Source organism: Trichosurus vulpecula, chromosome 7 (assembly GCF_011100635.1).
Source record: "Trichosurus vulpecula isolate mTriVul1 chromosome 7, mTriVul1.pri, whole genome shotgun sequence".
Taxonomy (NCBI): domain Eukaryota; kingdom Metazoa; phylum Chordata; class Mammalia; order Diprotodontia; family Phalangeridae; genus Trichosurus; species Trichosurus vulpecula.
This window is the reverse complement of record NC_050579.1, coordinates 107,518,127-107,543,041: the sequence shown is the minus strand read 5'-3', so window position 1 is coordinate 107,543,041 and position 24,915 is coordinate 107,518,127. Positions and strand designations below refer to the sequence as shown.

At 37.6% G+C, this 24,915-nt stretch overlaps 1 protein-coding gene across 2 annotated transcripts in view; it reads left to right on the top strand.

The window, feature by feature from the left end:
- Positions 1-6,705, top strand: part of TAB2 (TGF-beta activated kinase 1 (MAP3K7) binding protein 2) — a 113,726-nt gene extending 107,021 nt beyond the window's left edge. The window contains exons 7-8 of one of the 2 annotated variants that reach the window (XM_036767106.1): positions 4,626-4,781; positions 5,802-6,705. In XM_036767106.1, the coding sequence (XP_036623001.1) occupies positions 4,626-4,768 (143 nt within the window). In that variant the 3' untranslated portion in view covers positions 4,769-4,781; positions 5,802-6,705. Of the gene's footprint in view, positions 1-4,625 lie in introns of both variants that reach the window. The other variant, XM_036767105.1, reaches the window with a different exon arrangement.
- Positions 6,706-24,915: the final 18,210 nt, after the last annotated feature.

The following is a 24,915-nucleotide window of genomic DNA, read 5'->3' as shown; positions in this document are numbered from 1 at the left end:
AAGGCAGGCTACTGGCTTATTCAGCAGTATCATAAAGTTGTAATGTTATGATTTTATTGACGTGACAAGTAGGTCAGCATTTTTAGGCAAATTTCAACTGAAAAGAAATATTTAGCTAGCTAATCAGTGGCCTAGTGGCAAAAGTCAAAACTAAAGTCAGGGTCCCCAAGTTTGGATTCAGCTCCACTTCTTGCTACCTCTATGATGGTGGTCAAGAAGCTTCCCTTTCTGTGGTCTTCAGTGTTTCTTAACCATAAAATGAGGAAGTTGGTTGATTCTAAATCACCTTATAGCTATAAATCATAGTGTCCTATATTAGTGCTTTATAAATGCTGATTGGTATCCCCTAGAAAGGAAATCCACAATTAATAGTCGATTCTAAGGATTCAGGGCATACATATGCACCACACAAAAAGTAGTAATCTACAATGAAAATTTTCTTAAAAGACAATATGTGAAAAATTTGTGCTTTTTTACATAGCAACGAATTATAAAAGTCAATGAGTGAAAAGTTTTGGTTTGAATTACATCAGAAAAGCAGTAAGTGGTTAAAGCCAGAACAAGCATTTAGAAGTGAAGCTTAATTATATATGTATCCTGAAAGAATCCATGTCAGTTTAGATGAGGGTAGTGACACAACATGAATTCCGGTGATAATAAAATGAAAGGAAAAGGAGAGCAAAGGAAAGGATGTAGGTGTGGGGGTGGCTAAAATAAGAAATATCAGACTTTTAAAATCATAGCCTTAAAAAAAAAAGATGAGTATTTTACTACTTAAAAATGTTTGGTTTTCCCATTGGAAAATAATAAAGAATGAAAATAATAGAGGCAAATTGCATGGCAGTTAAAAGTAGATTGCCATTTTCCACATTCAACCTGAAAATGTGACTAGTTGGGACAGTAAACTGCTTTACTTGAACTCATCCATAAATAAACAATGTCCTTGCTTTTATATGCAGGTGAAGTTGAGGCAGCAAAATTGACTTCAAAACTTTTCCTTGAAGAAGGAGGCTGTTTTCTAATGGTTTTAGAATCATCTTTAAGTATTTTATTCCACCGAAGCTAAAACCTATTAAGTTTCATGAACAGAAACTAAAAACCTTGTGAGTTTCCAATAGTGAATCTAGTGTTGAAATATGTAAAATTATTTCTGCCAATATTGGTTCGGCTATGAATTAGCATAGCATTTTCTGTTGTGCCTTAAGTGGAGAATTGTGTGTTGTGAAAGAGAATACAATCACAAGGAAAAAACAACTCATTTTCTGGAATTTGAATTTTTCATTATTATATTGAGAATTCAAAAGTTTGCATTTTACCACCTTTTGAATTTCATTGCAGTTCTTTTTTCTCAATATGTACTCCTTTTGGCTAGGACACTTCTAAAATTGATTTCTTTTCCCCATGCATGTTTTCTGTTACATTGTATAAATACACCATTATTTAGTTGTCAAAATACCTCAGACTGTCTAGCATAAGTCATCAGTGTTCATATTCTAGAAAAATATATTCTCTGCTTTTATAGTAATGTAACACAAATATAGCTTGTGATAGTTCTGAACTTTACCATGTTGAAAATTGATATGTTTGTATCTGAGCAAAGTATTAGCAGTTTCCTCATAGTGGAAAAAAATTCTTGATTGTCTTTATATGAGAACTTCCTGGTTATTAAATTGAGCCTTGTGGTATTTGTATTTGATAATATAAAATAAATATCTTTATTGTGTCATATTTTTACCCTAAATCAGGTCTGCCCTAAATGCTAGATTTTATTTTCATATCTTTTCCTTTATTCTTCAAATTTAAACCTTAGGAAATAATACTTCTCTATTGATGGAATGGCATACTTGATGAGGGATGTAGCAGTCAAATTTCTTATTGTGGTACATGATAATCTATACACAAACTTTAGTCAGCCTTTAACTGTCCATTACCTACTTAGCTGAAAAAAGACTATAAATCTTTATATTATGCTATCTCCCTGGGCCATTTTAAATAGTATTTGAATGCTTTATAGAAAAATATTGAATGGCCATGCTTCAGTATAACCTCACTAGTCTGGTGTAGTTGAGACTAAGGACATTAAGAATTTGTAAATTTTCATACATGCAGCCACCTCAGAACAAAACCTCAGGAGGTATTTGGTTCAAATGTACATTGGTGAATAACCAAGAATGCAAGCAAACCTAGTAGTCTTCATCATTGTTCAGTGGAGCTGAAATATAATTGTCATGGAGATAAAAAGCAAAGAAGGAACCTCAGATAATTGTAATATTTGGGTATCAGAATCATATTGTTGCCAGTACAAGACTTAATGGTTATTGATTGTTATTATGAATAAAGGAATAAAGTATGTGTTATCTATGAACAAAATTTTGTTATTTGTTAATAAAACTTAAGTTCTTTTGTTAGATTTTTAAAAGTGGCCATGCCTATACTAATAAGAATTTTTCATTATTAAACTTGACAGAATTTCTTCACTGTAGAAAGATCTTTACTATTTAAAGCTTTATTACAAAAGCACACAGATTTATATATTTTCATTAGAAATAAAATAACTTTTTGTGTGAATGAAAACTAAAAAGAAAAATTAAGCCTTTGTTCTGAGACACATTTAGAAGTACCATTGCTCTCAGACAAAGTTAGTTTTCTTTTTACTCATGAAATTAATTTTGCTTCCTAAATCTGTTTAAGAGAGTTATTATCAGCTTAGGTTATATGTAACAACCTGATCACAGTTTCAAAATTCACCTTGCCTTTTCCCCTCGATTTAGCTGGTATTTCATTTCGGAATAAATCTATCAAATGTATTGATCATGATGCCTTTACCTTTTTTCATGAAGCTCAGAGTTACTCTAGGTACAATGTATTGTATATAGTCCTGCTGTCTTCCTATAAGAAGAAAATCTATATTCATTATGTAAGAAGAGAAACCTTTCTTTTGCTATGTATTGAGCACACTTGAAAGTCATCATCCTATAATTCCCCTTTTATTTGCACTTTTATGTAATCCACCAACACAAATAACTCTTCATATCAGGGGTTCTTAACCTGGAGTCATAGGAGTTCTTCCCACCTCCCATCCCCCCAAGAAATTAGTGGATAAATTTCAGAAGTCCATGAACTTGCATGGAGAAAAAAAATTACATCCTTATTTTCACTAACCTCTAAATAAATTTTGGCAGTGGCAAAACAGATTAAAAGATGATCTCTGCTCTCAAGAAGCTCATATTCTAATCGGAGGAGACAACACATAAAAGAAAGTTCAGCTGTAGGGCAAATGATGAGGCCTAATAGTCCTCCCATCTCATCAGATGGAATAGTTGTTGATTTCTGTCTCCTTCAAACCCTGTGACATGTCAAGCAACCAGGTAGAAAGGGAGAGGACAAGAGGAGCAAGGCACTTCTTTTGGTGTCTCTTCCCAACACACAGCAGTCCCAGATGGATTCTTTGATAGGAACAAAACAAAATAATAGAAGAAATTTTTGTACCACTTTGTTTACTCCAGGCCTCATCTTTGTAATATTTCATTTAATTTAGAACCATTTCAAAAATGCCTTTTTTGTTGATTTTCATTTTAAAGAAAATTAAAACTGATAGAAAATGTATCATTGAGGCTTACATTTTCTTTTTAAAATTTTAATATTTTTATTTTGAGGCTGTTTTGAACTTGACAGCAACAAAGTGAGCAAAGAAAACTAAAGAGGATCATACGTGGAACCACAAATCCCTTATGTACAGTTTGCATTTTTAAAGAAAGATAACAAATTCAGCATACCTGTTTTAGAGCTATATGGCTTTCTCTTTTTGAACCTTATGTCCTCTGCTTTTAAAAAAAAATTCTTCAATGAACCTTTCTTTTCTTTCTGTCTTTTGGCATGATTATTTCTAGTCCTTTTCTCCAAATTAAAAAAAAAACTCGTAACAAATAAGGACAACCAAGCAAAATAAATCAGTTCATTGACCATGTTGGACAATGTGTGTCTGTCTTCCCTTTGAGTCTCCCACCTAACAGGCAGTGGATTAAGTCACATTTTCAAGACAATATAGAGAGAGGAAACAAAATGTTCAGAATATAGAAACAAGTGGAAGAAGAAGGAAAAGCTTTTGTGCTACTCCAGTAGGAAATAAAACTGGACTTCAGTGACACGCACACATGGTATTTTAGCTTTGTAACACGACCACTTCAGAAGCTGTAGTGCCATATTAAGAATCTTTTTCACTACTGCAGTATAAGTGAAACAGAACTAAGGAGTAAGGCACGGGGTGTATAGCACTATTACTGAAACTTGCTTCAGATCAAATTAGCTTCTTTATATCTCTTTTCTCCTGTTATAAATTGGGGGGGTGGGGAGGGGAGAGGAATGATGCCCTGTACTCCTATATCCCCCTCCCTCCCCCACAGAGGAATAGATAGATAATTAAGTGGTAGTGTTCCCCAGAGGAAAAAGCAAGGGAATGAAAAAGGTGGATGTCACGTTGTGAGGTAGTGGTTAAACTTGATTAATCTGTCACTTGATGCTATATGATAAATAGCAACATTATATTAAAATATTTTAACAGACCTTGTGTTTTTTTCTCCTCCCTAGCTTTGACTTCTAACCAAGAATATTTTGGCTTCTTGCAGATCAAAGGTCCATTGCCAAAACACCAAAATCTCAAGACACAGAGGAAGATGAGGGAGCTCAATGGAATTGTACTGCCTGTACCTTTTTGAATCATCCAGCCTTAATCCGTTGTGAACAGTGTGAGATGCCAAGGCATTTCTGAGCCACAAGGCCCAATATCCTCTCTAAAAAACCATAACAGATTTTCAAGAAACTGTTCTGTCATTGGGGAAAAAAATGTTTCATTGATACATAGGATTTTGCAAAATTGAAGGTGTGACAAAATGGTGTTTTGCTTATGTTAAATGGCAGCCCACAGAGATAATAATACCTCAGTGTTGTGTTGCAGGCAGTTGAAATCCATCACATGAAAGGTAATCTACTGAAAGACTTGGCTGCCAGCTGCCTAAACCATGTACAGTATTACCAATATCCCATTAAGGATAACTCTTGTGTTCAATACTTGGGTGTTCCCAAAACAGCTTTTCCCCCATGTCACTACTGAATTTTGACTGGGGAAAGTAATAGAATGGTAGCTTTTTTGTTTTTTAAAGCTTTCAGTGAAACACTACATAGATGGAAAAAAATTAAAAAGAACAAGATTTAACTATTTAAACTGTTTGCTGCCACTTAGTGCCAATGGATAGGGGAAGAACTTGACAATTCTGTGGTACTCTTGGCCTTGTCTTTGTCTTCCCTGAAAACATCTCTACTCTGTGAAGTTAGCATCAGTCCAGTCATGTCTAAAGATGAGAAGGGAAACAGTGTGCATTGTCTGTAGAGGACAATTGGTGAAATACCCTTGCTTTTCTTACTGTACATAGCTCTAGAGCCTGCTCTAAGTGACTTCTTTTCTTTATTATTTTCTTGTATTTCTCTATGTATAGTGTAATAGTCTTTTGTTAACTTTCTTTTTTCCCCTTTAGTGATTAAGCACGATCATGTCCTTTTTTTTAAAGCTTTATCTGAGAGAAGCAATGCCTTAAAATAAAAAAGAGCATTAATGAAATGAAACTATGCACAAAATAACTTTACTCATTCTGTGCCTTGCCCTTGCAAATGCTGTACTGTGAAGACCTGCAGATGCAGCATGGTAAAAATGCAGGAAACATGGGAAGATTTATGCATTTAGTTCACTGTGTACAATGCATTTTATGGTGGGTGACTCAACAGTGTTTTATCCTTCACAAGGCAACTTAAAACAACAGATTATCTTCAACCTACCAAGAGAGCAACGAGAATAAGCTTGCTTCATCCGCCTGGGGTGTTGCAGAACTTTCAAGAGGTATTTATTGAGGAAGTGCACACAATATCAAAACCAACAACTGCATCACACGACCCCTCTCCCCTTTTTTTTAAGAGAACTTTAAATATCTTACTGTTTGGGCAATCAGTTTCTAAACCTGACTTGGTGGCAATGTCACATATATTTATAAAATGAGGCTAGCCATATTTAGGGAAACAGAAGAAAAGCTGGAAAAGGAAAAGCCAACAAGCAGACGTGAACACTGAAGCAAACCTCAAGCATCTCTTTATTTTGATTTTTTTTTTTTAATAAGGAAAACTACTCAGATGATCAGGAATGTATGTAATTGAATGAAATCAAGCAAAAAGAATGACAGTATGCATTTATAAAGGACAACATGAAAGGAATTCTGTAGCAGCACTTAGGATGAGGCTAAAGGAAGTATAAAAATGTAGCAAAAGGCAAGAGACAAAGTACACTGTCATGCACAGTAAACATTTGCAAGTGGACATTTAAAAATGGAACAGGATTATGAGCAGTCTAAGTGAATGCAAAAGCCTTGGCTTTGAGGGCTTTGCATTTTGTAGATGGGAAGAAATCTGACAATCCCAAGTAATTAGGCAGAAGAACCAAAGCACTTGCATTGGATGCATTTTGTTTTTAAAATGAGGCCTTGTTTTTTTTTTTCAGCTTCATCTGCAGTTCTATGTGAAGATTGATAAATCAGTTTTTACCTGTTTTATTAATAAAACCTAATTTGGATATCTTGAGTTGATGGTTTTGTGATTTAGATGGGCAAACTGTCTTTGTAACAGATAAGTTATTTATAAAAATTAAAAAAAGTTATATTCTAATGTTGAATTTTGTGACTTGTTTTTAACCTTGTAGAACAGTGGGAAAGTGTACTCCAGTGGAACATTAAATAAGCATTTGAACCAGGAAAAGAAATCAAAATGCACGAATTCCATATTGTGGTGTTAGACTGGTACTCTTAGATTATTTTTCATCAGACCATTTGCCCAGTTTTCTCCACAACAGGTAAAAAAGAAGGTTGTAAAACTATTTGTTGTTTATCTTCCAAATGAGCCAGAACAGTGAAGAGTAAGGCTCTTTTTCAACAGTTTGCGGTGGGAGCCTTAATTTACACAACTTTTCCTTGTATTTCTCTCCCATTTTAGAGGCTCACCCCTGTGATGAAAGTAAGTGAAGAACAGTGTGGTGTAGTAGAAGGAACACTGGGCATGGCAGGAGGAGGCCTAGGCACCAATCCCAATTTGGTCAGTTGCTATTCCTGCCTCATTATAACCTTAAAAAAGTGACTTTGCACCTTGGGGTCTCAGTTTTCTCAGCTGTAAAAGGAGGGGGGATTAAAATAGATGATCCACTTCTAAATCTTAAGATCCTCTAAGTGGTTTCAGGTCACTTAAATTTCAGTAGAGATAAATTTCAAATTTAGACTACCAAAAATTGTGAATCCCTTTCTTAACTTTGAGAACAGAAACAAAATAAGTATTTCTCTAAGATGGTGATAAAAGGAAGCACATTATTAAACAGAACTGGAAAAACACTGGGTAAATCTGTCTGAAATTCAATAGGAAGGAGACACAGCCTACAGTGAGGGAGAGTGATGCCAGCATATGTTGATGGTTTTTAGACTACTTGCGAATGATTGATTTAAAGTGCAATGTAATAGTATAAACCTGAGATGGAAAGATTGGAGCCTTTTTGTTTCTCATCACTAATTCTTTGGTTCTGGTGTTCTTTGCATTGAAAAATGTATTGCAAGTCAGTTGATGTGAACTGTTTAAACTTCTCAGGGAACCATGTCTATGAAATTTGTCAGCTTTGCTCTTATCTACCGACAGCTAGCACATATTACTAAGATGCATTTCATAATGTTTCTGTGTCAATATCTGTGGGAGTTTTTTTTCCCAATTTTGGTAGAATTGATTATACATTTCTTTAGAAATTCCAGCTGCTTTTCTTAAATGAATGACCAATCTGAGCTACATCCTACTCTTGGTTATTTTAATAATGGAGGTAGAAATTAAGCAGTTTCACAAAATACATCGACCAAAAAGCAACTTATTTTAACCATTAGTTTTATCTTTTCGTTTTAAAACCAATGCTGCACTAAAATGTGGGAAAATTGAGTGAGTTCATCAATTTTTCCCATCCCTGTTACACAGCAGCAGAGATACTAACAAGCAATGAAACAGCTAAAAGTAAAATAGAGAACTTATTCATCCCTTGATTAAATTGAAGTTGGCTGTATGGTCTCAATTGTATTAAACCAGTAATTTGTTTAAAAGGCAGCAGCTAAACAGATGGCTGATAAATGTGAACTGTCAGTAGTTGTGATCTCATTGTAGTTCTACTCTTCTAGAATACAAGAATTCTATTTCTAGTCATCCCTACGTATATCAAGTGGAATCAGAACATTTTTAATTTAAAAAATAAAACTACATTATTAATATCCCTTTACTTGAAGATTAAATGGCTCAAGACTACCTATTAAGTCAAGTTACTTATATGTGGGTAAATGTAATTGAGCTAGCTGAAGAAAATAAAATGCCTCTTCTGAGGGAGGACAGTTTAGCAGTTTTGTATTTGTTAAATTGTATTTTTTTTTCTGTGTGATATCTTCAGGAATCTGGCATTAAAGGACAATTTTAATAGTTAAATTTTATATTAAAATGTCAAGTAATATGTCATTTTAGTATATTTATTGATTAACCTTCTGCATTTCTGGCTTATAGTCAATTAGACTAATAGTTACATAGAAGGAATGAATTGCTATATGTAACTATTTAGGAAATCATGAGACCAGTAACAATTCTCGTAACTGCTACTTTTATAGATATAAATGTATGTAAATAAATATTAAAGGCAGCTTAGTCTACTGGATAGACATACTACTGGACTTTGGGAGCCAGAAAAGTTGGAACCTTATTCAGGTTTCACTATTAATTTACTGTGTAACCACAGGAAAGTTACCTAGTTGTTTTTCTGTAGACTTTTCAAATCCCTGTCTTTTAAAGTGGAAATAAACCTAGTAGTTAGCATCCTGCCCACCTCACAGAGATGTGGAGATAAGTGGGATTTCTAAAGTTCTCCAAGCTTCCCAGAAGAAAAGCACTATTTCCAAACAGTAGATTCATATTTGCATCTATGAATTATGTGTGGGGTTTTGCCATTTTATGAACTTCTAAAAAGTTTTAAGTTCTTTTATCAGCAGTACTAATTACAAAGGTAAGTTTTATGTCATTTATCTCCAGAGTTAATTTGTGGGGCATCTCTTCAGTGGGTCAGATTTTCAGTTTCTGTAATCGAGTCCCTTCCCCCACTTAACTCCAAGGTTAGTTGCTAATAGAAAAGATTATAAAGTTATTGAAGGTTAACATGAAGGATGAAAGTGTTTTTATATTTTTGTTAAATGTCCAGCTATCTAAAAAATGTACCTTTATGATGAAGCATAACAGGCAAATTACCTTCTCCAGGAAAATAAATACTTTCTTCAAAGGAAACGCTTCAGTGTTTGTCAACTCTGCATATTTGTCTGATACTTAAAACTGATACTGCAGATATACTTCAGTCTGTTAGCTTTCTCTTCACACCTTCTAATAAGCTCTCATTTTCCTCCTGAAGAGGACATTTCTTTCCCACATCATCTATGCAACAAAACTATTTTAACACTCAGGCCAAAAGGTTTCACACTGATCTCCATGGTAATTATTTCCAGAGGCATAAACCTCCTAATTCTTCCTTTGAGCCCACCATTTCATATCTTCCTACCTCCTTGTTAAATCATTTGCAATATTCTGAACTACAAAACTACATACCTTTTAGAGAAAATCTAGTCTATACATAAAGGTTCCTGTAAGTATTGGAATCTTAAATTCCCTCATCCCCCCAACAAAATTAGACCTACAACCTAATGTGTTAGAAAGGACTTAAGCAGCCATCTAATCCAACCTGTATTTGAAAAGGATTTCCACTATCATATACTAAGCAGTAAATCGTCTGGCCTCTGCTTAAAAGATCTCCAGTGAGGGAGGATCCACTGCATTTTAAGGCAAGCCATTCTCCTTTTGGATAGCTCAGGAGGTTTTTCCTGGCTTCAAATTTAAATTTATTTCTTTGTAACTTTCACCTTTTACTCCTAGGTTCAGCCCTCAGGGGCTGATCAGAACTGTTTTAACCCTTCAAATACTTAAATACAGCTTCTAGTTGTCTGAATAGGCCAAACATCTCTAGTTGCTTCAACTGTAATTTCATGGATCCAAAACTTCACCATCCTAGTTGCCAACCTTAGATGTATGTGTTCTAGCATATCATTATCTTTACTTAACTGGCACCTAGAACTGAATATTGTAATCTAGATGTGGTCTAAGACAACACACTATGAAGCCCAAGGAGGTCATATTAGGAGTTTTTTTCTCCCCCCCACCACGTCCATGTTATACCTCTAATTCAAATTAACCTGGCAGCTTGCTAAAATGCTCAGGTCTTATTCAGAAAAACTGTGGTCTAACCATACCTCCCAATCTTGTACTTAAAACGTTGATTTTTTTTAAAACCTAAACTGAGGATTTTTAAGGTTCTCCTCTGATTAGAGGTGGCCAACATTCCAAGAGATCTGCAACACTCTAGTGATGAACCAGATTTAAATGTAATTGGGAAGTCTTTAACAAAATAAAAAAGCATATAAAGCCACAAATTATCATGAAGTCAATGTGCAGCCCATAGGGATCCTTATGTATGGTTTAATTGCCACTTTCTACTTTAGTTTGACACTCAGTCTTAAGGTTCAACACAAGGCTATATATAGCCTGTTAAGATCTTTGGGTCTTCTGACTTCACCTATGGTACTTGTCCTCAGTTTTCTACCTGCAAATTTATTGAAGAGTTCATCTACATTTTATCCAAGTCACTAAATGAAAATATGAAATAGTGCAGGGTCAAGTGCAAATTCTTGAGGCATTCAGTAATTTGTTAAGCACCTACTATGTCTAGGCACTGAGAATACCACCCCCAAAAATGTGAAAGCCACTGCTCTCAAGGAGCTTACACTATGTCAGGGAGCCAAGTTGACCTTGAATGATTAATGACGTCTTTGAATCTAGCCTTTCGATTAGTCCCAATTATCACCCACTCCACATCTTTCCACCTCTTAGACAAAGAGTATGAGCTATTAAGTGCTTTGCTATAACATCCACAATATTCTACTTATCAACCAGTCTTATAATAATGATAAGAAAGAGAAACAAGGTTATTTAAACCTGATCTGTTCTTAATAAAGTTGTGCTAGCTATTTAAGTCAACAGGTTCCGTTTCTGTTTACTAGCCATTCATCTAATCATTCATTCTAGAATTTACCCAAGTTAAAATTAAGCTCATTGGTCTATAAATCTCAGACTCTTCCCCTGTTTAAAAAAATCTGAACATTTGTCCTTTTTCAGTCTAGTGGCAATTTTCATTTTCAGTTGGCTTTTAGAGATCACCAAGTATGACTCAGTTCTTTCAGTACCTGAGGATCTAGTTCATCAAGGAAGTCACCTTTAGGGGACAAATCCAGATTAGATTTCTCCTTGTCAGTTCCTCTACCTTTTGATGGATAAAATTATCATTACAACAAATAGAGAAATCATTGGCTGCTCTTTCAGCAGAAAGCTTCACCATGTCTGGAGAATTGGAGTCTCATCACTACCATCTAAAAGGCAGTGTGGTGTAAAGGCTAGCTGGCCTCCAAGCCAGGAAGTTCTGGCTCTTTTCCTATTTATATACTGGCTGTGTTACACCAACTAGGTCACTTGATCTCAGTGCTCTGTGCAATTCTTTAAGGCTACAAGTTGCAGAGGAGGTAATTTCTCAACTGGAAATTCCCTATATCAATGAAATCACAGGTCCAGTACTACTTAACCCTAGTACTGCTATCTTATGCTGCCATGAATAATGGTGACCTATTTTTTGAACATCAATTTCAGATCAAGTGACCAAAATGACAAAGTTCACTTCCATGTCTTTCTCCTTTGATTTTTGCCCACCAGTCTTCCCTCCTACCCCCACCTCCTGAGTCTGGTTCCTGGATTTCCTCAGGAGAATGCCTTTTCACTTTTTTCCAATCCTGTTTTCACTTTTGCCTTTCCTATTCTGAATAAGGGTCATATTCTAGAGCTTTCAACCCTGCAGTTCTCCACATGATCAAACTTGCCTCCTTGTGTTAGAATCTCTGGTGGTTCTTGCTTACGGGCAAAACTTTGGTTATGTTACAGACATTTGAGGTAGTAGGTTTTGCTATTGGTTCCTCTCTTGGACTTTTTCTTAATCCTATGGATTAGTTTTGTCATTTGCTATTCATTTTCATTGTACTACTCTCTGAACCTAAATAGAAGTTTTATGCTTAACCACCTTTTTATTTAAAAAACTTTTTATTAAATTTCTAATGTGACAAATGCTGCCAGCCTTGGCATGCTGCATTCATGGCTGCAAGTCTGTCATTCTTGTATTTTAAGCCATTACCTAGAAATCTAAATTCTATTCTTAGACATCATCTTAGCCGCTTTGGAAATCTCTTCTGAAATTTCTTCCTCCCAATTGTGACCTCTCAATTGTCTTATCCAGTGATGAACCTTCATACTCTTTGACCTTAACTTCATAAAATCATATTTAGAGAGAGAAGGAGCCTTAGAAATCATTGAATCCCATCTCCCACTTCTTAGAGAGGAAGAAGCAGGCTCAGAGAGATAATGCGATTTGTGCAGTCACAGAACTAGTTAGTATCTGATACAGGTTTTGAACTCAGATTTTCTTGACTCCAAACCCAAAACTTCCCTTCTTGGCCACCTAGAAGCTTTATTTGACCCTTGCTTGTCACCTCTTCCTCTCCTCCCTTGCCTATTTTGATATTACACTGTCTTGACTCTCCATTCTTTTTATCAAAATCTGTACTCATTTCCTCCCACTTCTTAACATTCAGGCATACTCAAAGGCAGCATCCTTGACCCTATACTCTTCTGTGTGCCCTCAACAGATTCCATATAGAGTTATGGCTTCAGCTGTCATCTGCCCCTGAAGGACTTCTAAATCTACATCTACAGTCTATACTTCATTCTTGAACTTGAAGCCCTTATCTTTATTGCTTACTGGGCATCACCTTCTATTCAGCATAGCTCTCCCCAGTGCCAGTCAACCTAATCAACATTCCCACCATTTCATACCTAGTTATTAATTTCCCTGGCCTTTGTTCTACCAATCCATCATATCCACTAGATTCATCTTGCTAAAAAAAATTATCATTCCTTCCCTCCATCCCTCTCTCCTTGTATCTTTTGAGTGTCTCTTGTAGTTCAGAAGACTTAGGTTCACATTCTGCCTTAGGTACTATGTGAAATTGAGCTCTCTATGCCTCAGTTTCCCCTAAAATGCAGGAATGGATTTGTTAGCCTCTTTAGGTCCCTTCCAACTCCATCTATTATCCTATGATTCAAAATAAGTTAAGGATGATGTAACCTACAGTTGTTTCAGTAGACAAGTATTCCTTATTATGATGTCTGGGTTTGACACTTAAAACAAGTGAAGTAACTTAGTTATTCATTCAAGTCCTTATACTACCAGTATCACAGAAAACATTCTGTGAAAGGTCCAAAAGAAATCACTCCAGTTGTTCCTGTTGATAGATGGCCATAATAATCCCATCGAGCTAAATAACAATACTTCTAGGGGAAATACATCCAGTTCTAACCATCCATGCAAGAAAAACAAAGTAGTGACTAAGCATGTTACTCAGACGAAGCTAGATAACAGACCATATTAGTACATCGATATCCATGACTTGGGAAGGATTATAAATACAATCAAATGGAATTATACAACTCAAGGCAATAGAAAAATAAATGCATAGTGGGTGCAAACAAGCTTCATTGCATTACCAATAATTCCAGTATAAAAAGTGATATAAAAGATATCAAGGATATGCATGACCAGAAAAAGATAAATGCTGGTGAGTCAAGAAGAGTAAGAGACAACTGAGACAAATTGAGTTGTTACCCTCAGATGGTAAAAGGACAGAGAGAAGTCCCCAATACATCTATAAGAAAGCACAGACCAAAGGGCATGGAATGAAAGGTATGCAGAGCCTCTAAGTTTAGAGTACTTTTATGTAACATTGTCACAGGTCCATTGTGGAACTCCTCCAGTGCAGAGTATTTACTAGATACAGGAGAGCCTGCAATCTTGAGGCCACATGTGGCCTTCTAGGTTTTTGGGTTCAGCCTTTTGACTGAGTCCAAGTTTTACAGAACAAATCCCCTTAATAAACAGATTTGTTCTGTGAAGTTTGGATTCAGTCAAAGGACCAAACTTATGGACCTAGAGGGCCACATGTAGCCTCAAGGCCACAGGTTCACCATCCCTGCTCATTATAGTGTAGTCTCCCAATTATTAAAAAAAAAAAAAAACAAATCTACAAAATGGACCTTGGAAACTAAGAGAAAGCATAATATGGAGTGAAAAGGGATTGAAATGGTAAAGTGCTCAGTACGTGGTGTTTTTAGAATGTGAAAATACATTTTATTCTGTTTTTCTCCACAGTTCCCCAACTTCACTTTTACCCCAGGAGTATTCCATACCCCTACATAAACATTAGTTCCAAAGTGTTCCATAGCTAAATTACTTTGTAAAATGCTGATCTAAGGAATATCAAATATATGTCATTATCTTTTTTTTTTAATTTTAAAGGATGAAAGTTCCACAAATGTTCCTGTGTTTATCAGTAGAGTGGTTTGGTTCTTTGTGTCTGGCAAACTTATTCCCTTTTCTCATTTTATTTCCTAATGTTATCTTTCGTGAAGATGAGAAAAGTGATCTGCATCTTTCTGCTATACTGCTTACTGCTATATCTGTGCCTGACATCCTGTCTTTGTTTTTCCTGAGTTTTGTCCCAAATTTCCAAATTTCAAGATGATGTAAAATATTTCTTAGGAATATTAAGGCCTACAAATTTGAGCATATTGTTTTCATTCATTCTGCAGTCATTGAGTAAGCTGTTGTGTATTAAACATTTCAAACCATGGCTCCTGCCCTTGGACTCACACAGTAGAAGGGGGCACATGATATATGCAAGTATGTAATTTTTTTTGTAATAAAAATGTGATAGTAGTACATCTTAATAGAAGCATAAGAGTTATAAATCCCTCTATAAATTCCAATCACCCCCGATTATCTCAAAGGAAGAGAACCAGGAGAGAGCAATAAAAATGAAAATCTAGAAAGAAAAGAATATCAGAAAGAAGATAACTAAGGGTCAAAAGCTGCAGGGAGATTAAGAAAAATTGAGGATCGAGAAAAGGGCATTAGATTCAGCAATTAAGAGAACATCAGTGGCTTTGGAGAGATGAGTTTCAATTGAATGATGAGGTAAAAAGCCAGACTGCAAATAGTTAAGAGCACGAGAGGAAAGTAAGTGGGGTCACTTATTGAAGACAGTCTTCTCAAGGAGTTTGACCATTGAAGGAAGAAGAGATATATAGGCTGATGGCTAGAATGGATAGATGGATTAAGTGAGGGGTTTTTGAGAACAGGAGACCTGAACATGATTGTAGGAAATGAGTCAGTAGACGGGAGCAACTGAAGACTAGTGAGAGGATAGGTATCATAGAGGGGGAAATCTGCTGCCAAAAATAGGATGGAATGGGATCCTTGTGCGTGTGGAGGAGTTTGGCTTGGCAAGAAGGGCCACCTATTCGTATGAAGAGGTAAAAAAGGAGATAGCAGCAAAAGACTTCTGAACTGTGTGAGACAAGGAACAGAAGAAATGTAGGTGTTCTCAGCAAAATGAAGATTTCATAGAGGAGGTGGCCTTTAAGATTAAGTAGGATTTGCAAAAGGCAGTGATGGAACAGAGGTGAGTATTCCAAATAGAGGGGGACCAGCAAGAACAAAGTTACAGGGAAGGAAAATATTGGAGCTACCCAAGGGATGGCACACGGCAGGTGTGGCTTATACTAGTGTGACATAAGACTGAAAAGTGGTGGCTGGAATGTTTATGGTAGCCTCATTGAGGATTTTGGGGCTTTATTTTGTAGGCAATGGGGAATCATCAAAGGCTCTGAGCAAAGGCATGTGATCAAGTCTTTTCATGAGTGATTAATCCAGCAGCAGTGTAAGGATGAATTGGAAGAAGAAACTAAGCAGGCAGGTGGTAATGAAGTTCTCTATTAGGACACATTGTGGCAGGTTGGTGGCACAGTGGATAGGGTGTTGGGCCTGGAGTTCAAATGTGGCCTTAGATACTTACTGTGTGACCCTGGGCAAGTCACTTAATCCTGTTTGACTCAGTTTCCTCATCTGTAAAATGAGCTGGAGAAGAAAATGGCAAACCATTCCAAGTATCTCTGCCAAGAAAACCCCAAATGGGGTCACACAGTCAGACGCGACTGAAATGACTTTACAACAGCAACAATCACGTTAGGACACATAGAGCATTTTTACCACACGGTCAATAAAGAAATGAGGTGCTGAACTTGTGAGTTAAGAAAACCTGGGTTCAAATCCCATCTCAAACTCTTCCTAAGCTGTGTGACCATGCGCAAGCATTTAACTTGTTTGAGCCTCAGCGTGATCATGAGGTAACATGGTCTTTGATAGGTGAGCTTTTGCCTTCTCTTGCTCGGAAACAGACCTCAACTTCACTTCCCTTCCACTTCCAAACCACATGGCAATATTGATATGCCATATAAGTGGTACCCCCACCCCCTTCTAGCTTCTCTTCATATATCACCTTCCCTATTAGAATGTAAACTCCTTGAGGGCAGAGATCATCACTTGTTTCTAGTTGTACCCCCCCCCCAGTTTAGCACAGTGCCTGGCATTTAGTAAGTGCTTAATAGGCATTTTATCATTCCTATTAGCACCTATCTCACAGGACAGTGGTTAAGAACAAATGAACTAATGCATACAACGCATTTGTGACCATTAGAATACTAAGCGTGCTCTGTAACACACATATGCAAACACAAATATTCGTACATACACACAATTTGTTTTGCTTGGAGAGAATATTTATCTGACATGAATTGCTCCTTCAGGGAATCAAAATTAAGTCCTATGTGTCATTTTTCACTCTGTGAAACAAATGCAAATTGTTAGCTCAAGTGTCTTCACAATCTTCAGTGCTAAGCTCAACAACCTTAATTTCCTGAATTATCTCGTATACTTCATACTTGGGTGGGTTTATGGCCTCATTCAAAAAATCCATTTTCTCTTTTTTGAAAGTTGGGACATTGGTCCAATCATGCAATACCTCTCCCGTTGTACTCTATTTCTTAAGGATCATAGTGAACATGTTGCTCAGCAACCATAATGGAAAGTTCTTCTAATACCATGGATCATACTGGTCGAGATATGGTGATTTTAAGTCATTAACAGTAGCTAGCTAGCTCTTTTACAGTCTCCCCATGTATGTGGGTGTTGAATTAATTTTAAATATTTTTGTTCCATACTTCACAGTCCAATAATTATTTTACTTGATAAAAAAAATAGCAGCAAAATAGAAATTAAGAAGTTCTGCCCTTTCTCTTTCATTTGTTCTCTTCCTTTCATTCACTAGAGCAGTAATCCAATATCTCTTTAGATCTTCCTCTTTCTTAAAAAGAAAAGAAGGGAGGAAGGAAAGAAGCAAGGAAGGAAGGAAGAAAGGGAGCAAGGAAGGAAGGAAAGAGGGGGAAGGAAGGAAGGAAAGAGGGGGAAGGAAGGAAGGAAAGAGGGGGAAGGAAGATGGCTGGCTTTTCTTATCTTTAACTTTCATCACTAGCCTTACCTGGGCTTTAGCACTCTGATATTTTTATAAGACTATGCCACTCTTATATTCATCCTCACTTACCTGCCTTTGCTTCCATCTTGTAAACATCTTTTTTTTAATCCCAGTTAGCAGAATTTTCTATTCTTCCTAGACAGTGCCCCTTTCCCTTCCCTTCCTCATCCAGATAATTTGGATGTGTCTGCAGGATATCATTCTTGAGCGATTCCTATTCCTCTTGAGCCAATTCTCTTCACAGAGTCTTTGGCCAGGGAATCCTATCTATTCTTTCTCTGAATTCCTTGAAAATCATTCTTTCTTCCAAAGGCTCAAGTGTGTATGTGTCAGGCTTTAACTAATCATCTCCTCTTTATCAAGAGCCTTAAGATGGCATTTTCACTTACTCTTGCATTCTAGTCATTACTTTTCATCTGCTTTTTTAGTATGCCCATGTTACATAAATCAAGTTGCAAACTAAGTGGAAAAATAAGAAAGAAATGTCATCCAAATTTCCCTTGAGATCGTATGGAAAAGTAGTACAAAAGGAATAATATTACTAGTGGTGCTATGACCCAGTCACTGCACAAATTAAACATCTGTTCTGTGTCAGAGCATGTGAATATTTGATGATGGCTGGGGTGGCCAAACTGGAATGGCTGGTTGTTCGGAGGAGTTAGTATGGGCACTGCTATTCCTGGCTTCTAGGTTGTCTCTACTGGAGTCCAAGGGGAGGTGGTAGAGGTGGTCTGAGCTTTTTGAAAATGAGATCTTATCTATTTCAGTGTCCACAGAATTTTCAAAGGCCTAGAGCCAGACTTTCAGCCCATCAATTAGATCAGGGGTGGGGAACCTGCAGCCTTGAGGCCACATGTGACTTTCTAGGCCCTTGAGTGTGGCCTTTTGACCGAGTCCAAGTTTTACAGAACAAATCCTTTTATTAAGGAGATGTGTTCTGTGAAGTTTGGATTCGGTCAAAGGACCTGAGGACCTAGAGGGCCACATGTGGCCTCGAGGCTGCAAGCTCCCCACCTCTGAACTAGATTCTCTGCGGAGGCTGGAAGACTCATGGGAGGATATGAACAAGAATTTCACAGGATAAAAAGGCTTGAATAGATTGTGGTATATACACTGAGAGAGGGAGAAAGAAGTCGGTGAGATCAAATGGTGATTAAAGCATGAAAGCATAATTCTCCAAAGACCTATTGTGATTCATCCTGTCAATGTAAGTTAATCTTAGGTTCATGAAGGCTATGCCAATGCAGTGAAAGTTGTTCTAAGTTCTACCAATCTAAAAATATTCCATGATTGGACATGGAGATAAACTACATGTTGTCTGAAGGCCAGTCCAACTAAATATGGGGACAGCTAAGCGTGATGAATTTTTCAGCCACACTGACACTCAAATTTTGTCTACTAAGGTGTAAAAAAAAAATCTTGCATCTATGTTCGTGGAGAGAGTTCCCATACTAATGGATGTGATCATTAAATTAATATAATTCTATATGAAATCTACTTAAGGCAAAATCGATTTGCCAATTATTTAAGTAAGTTCTACATTCAAGGCCTCATTCTGGGTTCTGGGAATACAAAGGAGTTTATATTCTATTAAGTTAACAAGGATCCTCTCCCCAAACTAACTAGCAGATTTGTCTGCTCTCTAGTATTAAACTTCCAAGTAGGTTCTTTGTTTCAGATGATGAAACCACTGTCATCACCAAGTTGAGCAGTCAGCCTTTTTCGTAATATTCTGAATCAATCACCCCCGACGATAGAATTACGAGCCTATTGTTTAATCCAAAAAAAGAGAAACTTTTCACATCACTCACCTATTCTAAATGCAACCATATTACGTTTTCACTCAAGATACTTTGTTCTTGTAGCATTGAGACAGCTTTATAGGAAAGAAAACCCTCCCTCTCTTCAAACACAGATAGCTACCGATCATTCTTTTTTTTTCTTTTCATTTTTAGTTTGCAACACACGGTTCTACATAATTTTGAGTTCCAGATTTTCTTCCCTCCCTCCCCAAGATGGCATGAAATCCCATATAACTTCCATGTGTAAATTCACATTGAATTAATTTACACACTAGTCAAGTTGTGGAGAAGAATTATGACCAATGGAATGAATCATGAGAAAGAAGAAACAGAACCAAAAAAAAAAAAAAAACACAACCCAACAACAAATACAACAGAGAGAAAAAAAGGGGTGGGGGAGAAAAAGGCGAGCATGAAGTGTGCCTCCATCTGTATTCATACTTCATAGTTCTTTCTCTGGATGTAGATAGCACTCTCCATCGTGAGTCCTTTGGAGCTGTCTCTGCATATTGTGTTGCTGAGAAGAGCAAAGTCTGTCAGGGTTGGTCCTCACAGAAATCATTTATCTGTGCTACCAATCATTCTTTACCTCCCCACTGAGTACTAGAAATTCAACGGATGCCTTTCTCAACTCTGACACCTCAGGGAATCTCGTATCATCTGAAGGGGTAGTTACAGATCATTTTAATTTACTGTGTTGTATAAGATACCTATAATTAGAGATTCTCAAGGTAGATGGCAGGTAAAAAAAATTTCCAAATGTGGCACCTCCCAAAAGACTAGGAGTCCCTGATCTAGTCCTCACAATAGTGGGGCTCTTGAGTTGCATCCAGATTTTGGGAGTTGGCTGGATTATAGTCTCTGATGTCACTTTTGATCTAGGACCCTCCTTAGAAGTTCTTTTTACAAGGGAAGAGAGTGCCTTCAAAAGAGCACCCTTACCACCTTAAAGTCTATGGCTGGAGAAGGGAACCAATAAGTCTGTGGTTGTGATACTCAGCTCCTCTTTCTTGCTTTCCAAGCACATTGTCTAGATGTCTTGATGTCAACTGATCACTATGTGGTATGGCTTCTAAACTGCTGAATAAACAGATTCAAAGTCAAGCAAAAGAAAAGTACAAATACAGACAGAGGAATAATTACATGGGAGCATTCTGAGTTGAAAACATTGCTCACCAGGAAAGACTTTAGAGAGGAAACTTTAAGCTCTTTCTCAATTTTCCATTCAAAAATAACCTTATATAGAGTCAGTTAACAGAGCCATAACCAGGGGTGTGCGGGTAAATATTTAACTACCTGTTCTCAAAAAATAAAAAGTACACATGTCACTCTTAAATTTAATCTGCCTTAATATTTTCTACATTAAGTCTAAACAATCAACAAAATAAGAAATTAACTCTTGATTTGTAAAATTTCCAAGTTATAAATGTTCATACTGAAAATTTAACAATTGGCTAGATATGAGCTGGCTCCAATTCACCACTGGCTATAACAAGGAACTTTTTGCCCAAGGAAAAGCACTCTCATTTAAAGCAGAAATGGTAACCCTCAAGTAAAAAAAGAGACTTTTTTGATGGAGGAGCTGAAAGAGGGATTGAAGCCAACCTCCCCTAAAAATTCATCACTGAATTCATCACCAAATGCTAGAGCTAGAAGGAACGTAGCCTAGAACTGGAAGGATTGTCTAGCCCAGGGATCAAATAGAAGCAATCCCTAACAGGCTGCATATTCATTTAGAAAACCACAAATTAACATTACCTATGTTGTATTGTATTTTTTTAAAACATTTCCCAATTACATTTTTAACTAGTTCAGCCTCACTTCAGAGTGTGGGGCCTGTGTGTTGGACGCCTCTTAACTAGTCCATCCCCTTCATTCTTCGGATGAGGAAACCAGGGAAGGTGAGTCACTACCCCAAAGTCACAAAGGAAGGCTCATCAGCTCATTGAAAATTGAGACTCAGCTAAGATGGAGTGAAAAAGGAATCCAAGTCTCATAGACTCACAATCTCTTTTAGGGATAGTGGGGTAAGATAGACTGAATAGATCACCTTGTCCAACTCCCTCTCATTTTGGAGAAAGTAACAGAAGCCCAGAGATGGTGTTTGAGATGGTGTTTAAGCAAGAGTTTGAAATGAGGTCTCTTGACTCTCAATATAGTTCCCTTGTATCGGTGGCCTTCTGAGGTATGACCAGGGTTCAACAGGGAGGTAACCAGCCCTTTCTGATCACTAACTTCTGATTTCATGACAATCAGCTGGGGGATGAGGAACCTTCTTGGTCTTAGGCAGCTAAGTGGCACCCTGAAACTGGAGTCGAGAAGACCTGAGTTCATATCCTATCCTCAGACACTTGCTAGTTGTGTGACCTTGGGCCAAGTCACTGAACCTTGTTCTGTCTTAGTTTCCTCATCTATAAAATGGGGGTAATAGTACCTAGCTCCCAGTGTTGTTGTTAGGATAAAATGAGAGCAAGGTAAGGTGAAATGTAGGTTGCCTCCTCTTTCCATCAACAAAAGGTCCCCAGGCTACCCTCTCTCCCTAGGTATAACATACTGCAAAGTACCCCCTAAGAGGGAGGGACCCACTCTCCCTCCACACTTTCAACCTAGACTTTCTTCCCACATATTAGGCACCAGCCAGCAAAAAAGTTTGAGAGAGAAGCTTGGGAAGGAAAGAAAGAGTCTCCAAAATTGGGGAAACAGAGGTTCAAACTCCCTCCTCCCCAGAGCAGACTGGGTTGCAAGGCCCTGCTCTCTGGGTTAAAGAGTCCTGTTCCCCACAAGAATGCTTGGGCCTATGCTATCTGCTATATCTACATCTTCTTCCTTGGAAATATACAAGTTCTGTCAGACCCTCTCAATTCCCAAACCCTGGGACAAAGCTCCCATTTTTCCACCCTAGTTCCTGCTCTGAATATGTTCAACTAAAGCTATGATTGCATTGGTATAGGCAACTCCCAATGAAAAATCTCTCTCTTATTAAGGCAGATCAACACCTGCACTACAAATAGATGCTGCTTGGAGGACTGGGAAGGAAAGTGACTCACCAAGGGTCAAACAACCAATAGATGTCAGAGGTAAGGCTTGGGCTCTGGTCCTCCTGAGGCCATCCCTGTAACCACAACTCTGGATTGCTTTTCATTATAATGATATGAAAAAATACCAAAAAGAGAGACACTAGTGATGATCAATACATAGGCCACTAATGTAATTAATACTGTGTCATATTCCAAAATATAGCCCTTAGATGGTGCAGTGATCAAGAAATTCATGCCTATCTTGGTTGTAGTGAACTGTATAATTGCAAGGCATAAAAAGAGAACAAGCCACATCTGGGCCCTTCATGAATTCTAAGTAAATCTTGCCTTTCAAAAAAAATTCTGAATGACAGCCCTCACTTGCTCTGTTTAAATCCTTTGTTTCAAATAGTCCTTTTTTGCCTTATTTCCGTACATAGCCCTCAACTTAGAAGCAGACCGTTTAAAAGTTTTTTATTAATTAATTTTTTTTTAGTTTCCAACACTCAGTTCCACAAGTTTTTGAGCTCCAAATTTTCTCCCCCTTCCTCTCCTTCCCGCTGCCCCACCAAGATGGCATGTAATCTGATACAGGTTCTACATACACCTTCACATTAAACTTATTTTCCCAATAATCAAGTTGTAAAGAAGAATTATAACCAATGAAATGAGCCATGAGAAAGATGTAACAAAACCAAAAATAAAATAAAATAAAAAAGAGAGAGCAAACAGTTTGCTTCGGTCAGAAGCAGACCTTTTTAAACTACAGCAAAGAGCTCCCTCAGCCTACAGAGGAGAAAGGGCAAGCGTAGAGATTTTGAGCTGGGAGAACCCTTAGAAGTCATCTTGTCCAACCTGTTCATTTTATAGATGAGGAAACTGAGGTCTAAAGAAGTTAACCTGCCCGAAGTCATGAAAACAGGTTAGTAAGCAGCAGAGCCGGGATTTCTGGGCCTTGTTCTCACACATTCAGCTACTCCTTCAGGGCACTCTTACATGGCTCGAGGTCTTCTGCTTTTCCTATTGCCCTACCCCTTCTGGTCTCTCTCTCCCAGTTTGCCCTCACATTTGTAGGCCAGGTCCTTAAAGGGTGGACAACTACAACTCTCCCTCAAGCCCATGAGGGTTGCTGTAGTTCCTAATACTGCAGCCCCTGAGCTCTGATCTATGCGCTCTCCATTATCAACCAATCAACTCTTAGAATTCTATTTTTTGCTATTCAGTCATGACCAGCTTTTGGGGGTTTTCTTGGCAAAAATACTGGAGTTGATTTGCCATTTCCTTCTCCAGCTCATTTGATAGATGAGGAAACTGAGGCAAACAGGGTTAAGAGATTTGCCCAGGGTCACACAGCTACCAAGTGTCTAAGGCCAGATTTGAACTCAGGGAGAGCTCTTCCTGACTCTAGCACTGGCACAATATCCACTTCAACCCCTAGCTGCTAACTCTACTAGCTTTTAGAAAAGAATATTTACTGAGAAGGCATAGCAAAAAGAGTGATTGCAAAACATTCCTCCCCAAGACAGAGTATACTCTCCCCTTGTATACACAAAGTTCCATTAGAGTATAAGCTCCATGAGAGCAGGAACAATCTATATCCCAGACGTTTAGCACAGTAAGTGCATAATAAATGTCCAAAAAGTACTTAATAAGCACCTAGTAGGTGCTTAATAAGTGCTTGTTGACTGACTGGTACACAAAAAGTGGACTGAGTGAGACACAGATGTAGATCCTGGCCCTGAAGTCCTTTTCTTCCTCCGGCAAGTTCTGAGGAGCTTCTCCTTATAGGTATTGCTTGATGCTGGGCTTTGAGTATCAGCCCCTTTCTCATATCCCCTAGCCAGCTCTTCTCTCAAACAGGAAGGGTCACAATCTTGGAAACCACCAGACATAGCTATTCCTAGCAACTGTCTTTCCCCATCTTCCTATAGAAGCACCCTCTATCATTACCTGTAGCCTCTAATTCTGGTGACGTTGGCTACCAACTCCAATTGTTGGTGAGATCTCTGATGGATCTTCTCACCTTTTTGAAGTTTATAAGGTTATCATTTGATCAATTCCATCTCTGGAGAGTTGGTTGCCCAAGATCAAAGAACAGCTACAAAGGAGACTAAGAAGTGGGCTATGCCTGTTGTGTGTCCAAATGGAGTTTGGCCTGAATATTCTGAATCCTAAGGAAAGAGGGAGAGCAAAAGTTGCAAATGACCCAAACATCAATGAAAAGACACATGGTGAGCACAAGTCAGCTTTGACACATTGGCCAATGGTGGTTGTGTTCAAGAAGAGATATAAGGAATGTCATCCAGGAAATGGAAAATTGGAAGAAGAAAAAAAAGGAGGTGTCCTTCATGTAGGAGAGAAGGAGGGATGACAAATGAACTACCTAATGATTTCCTTCAGCAGTCTGTTGAGGCCTATGGACCCCTTCTCGGG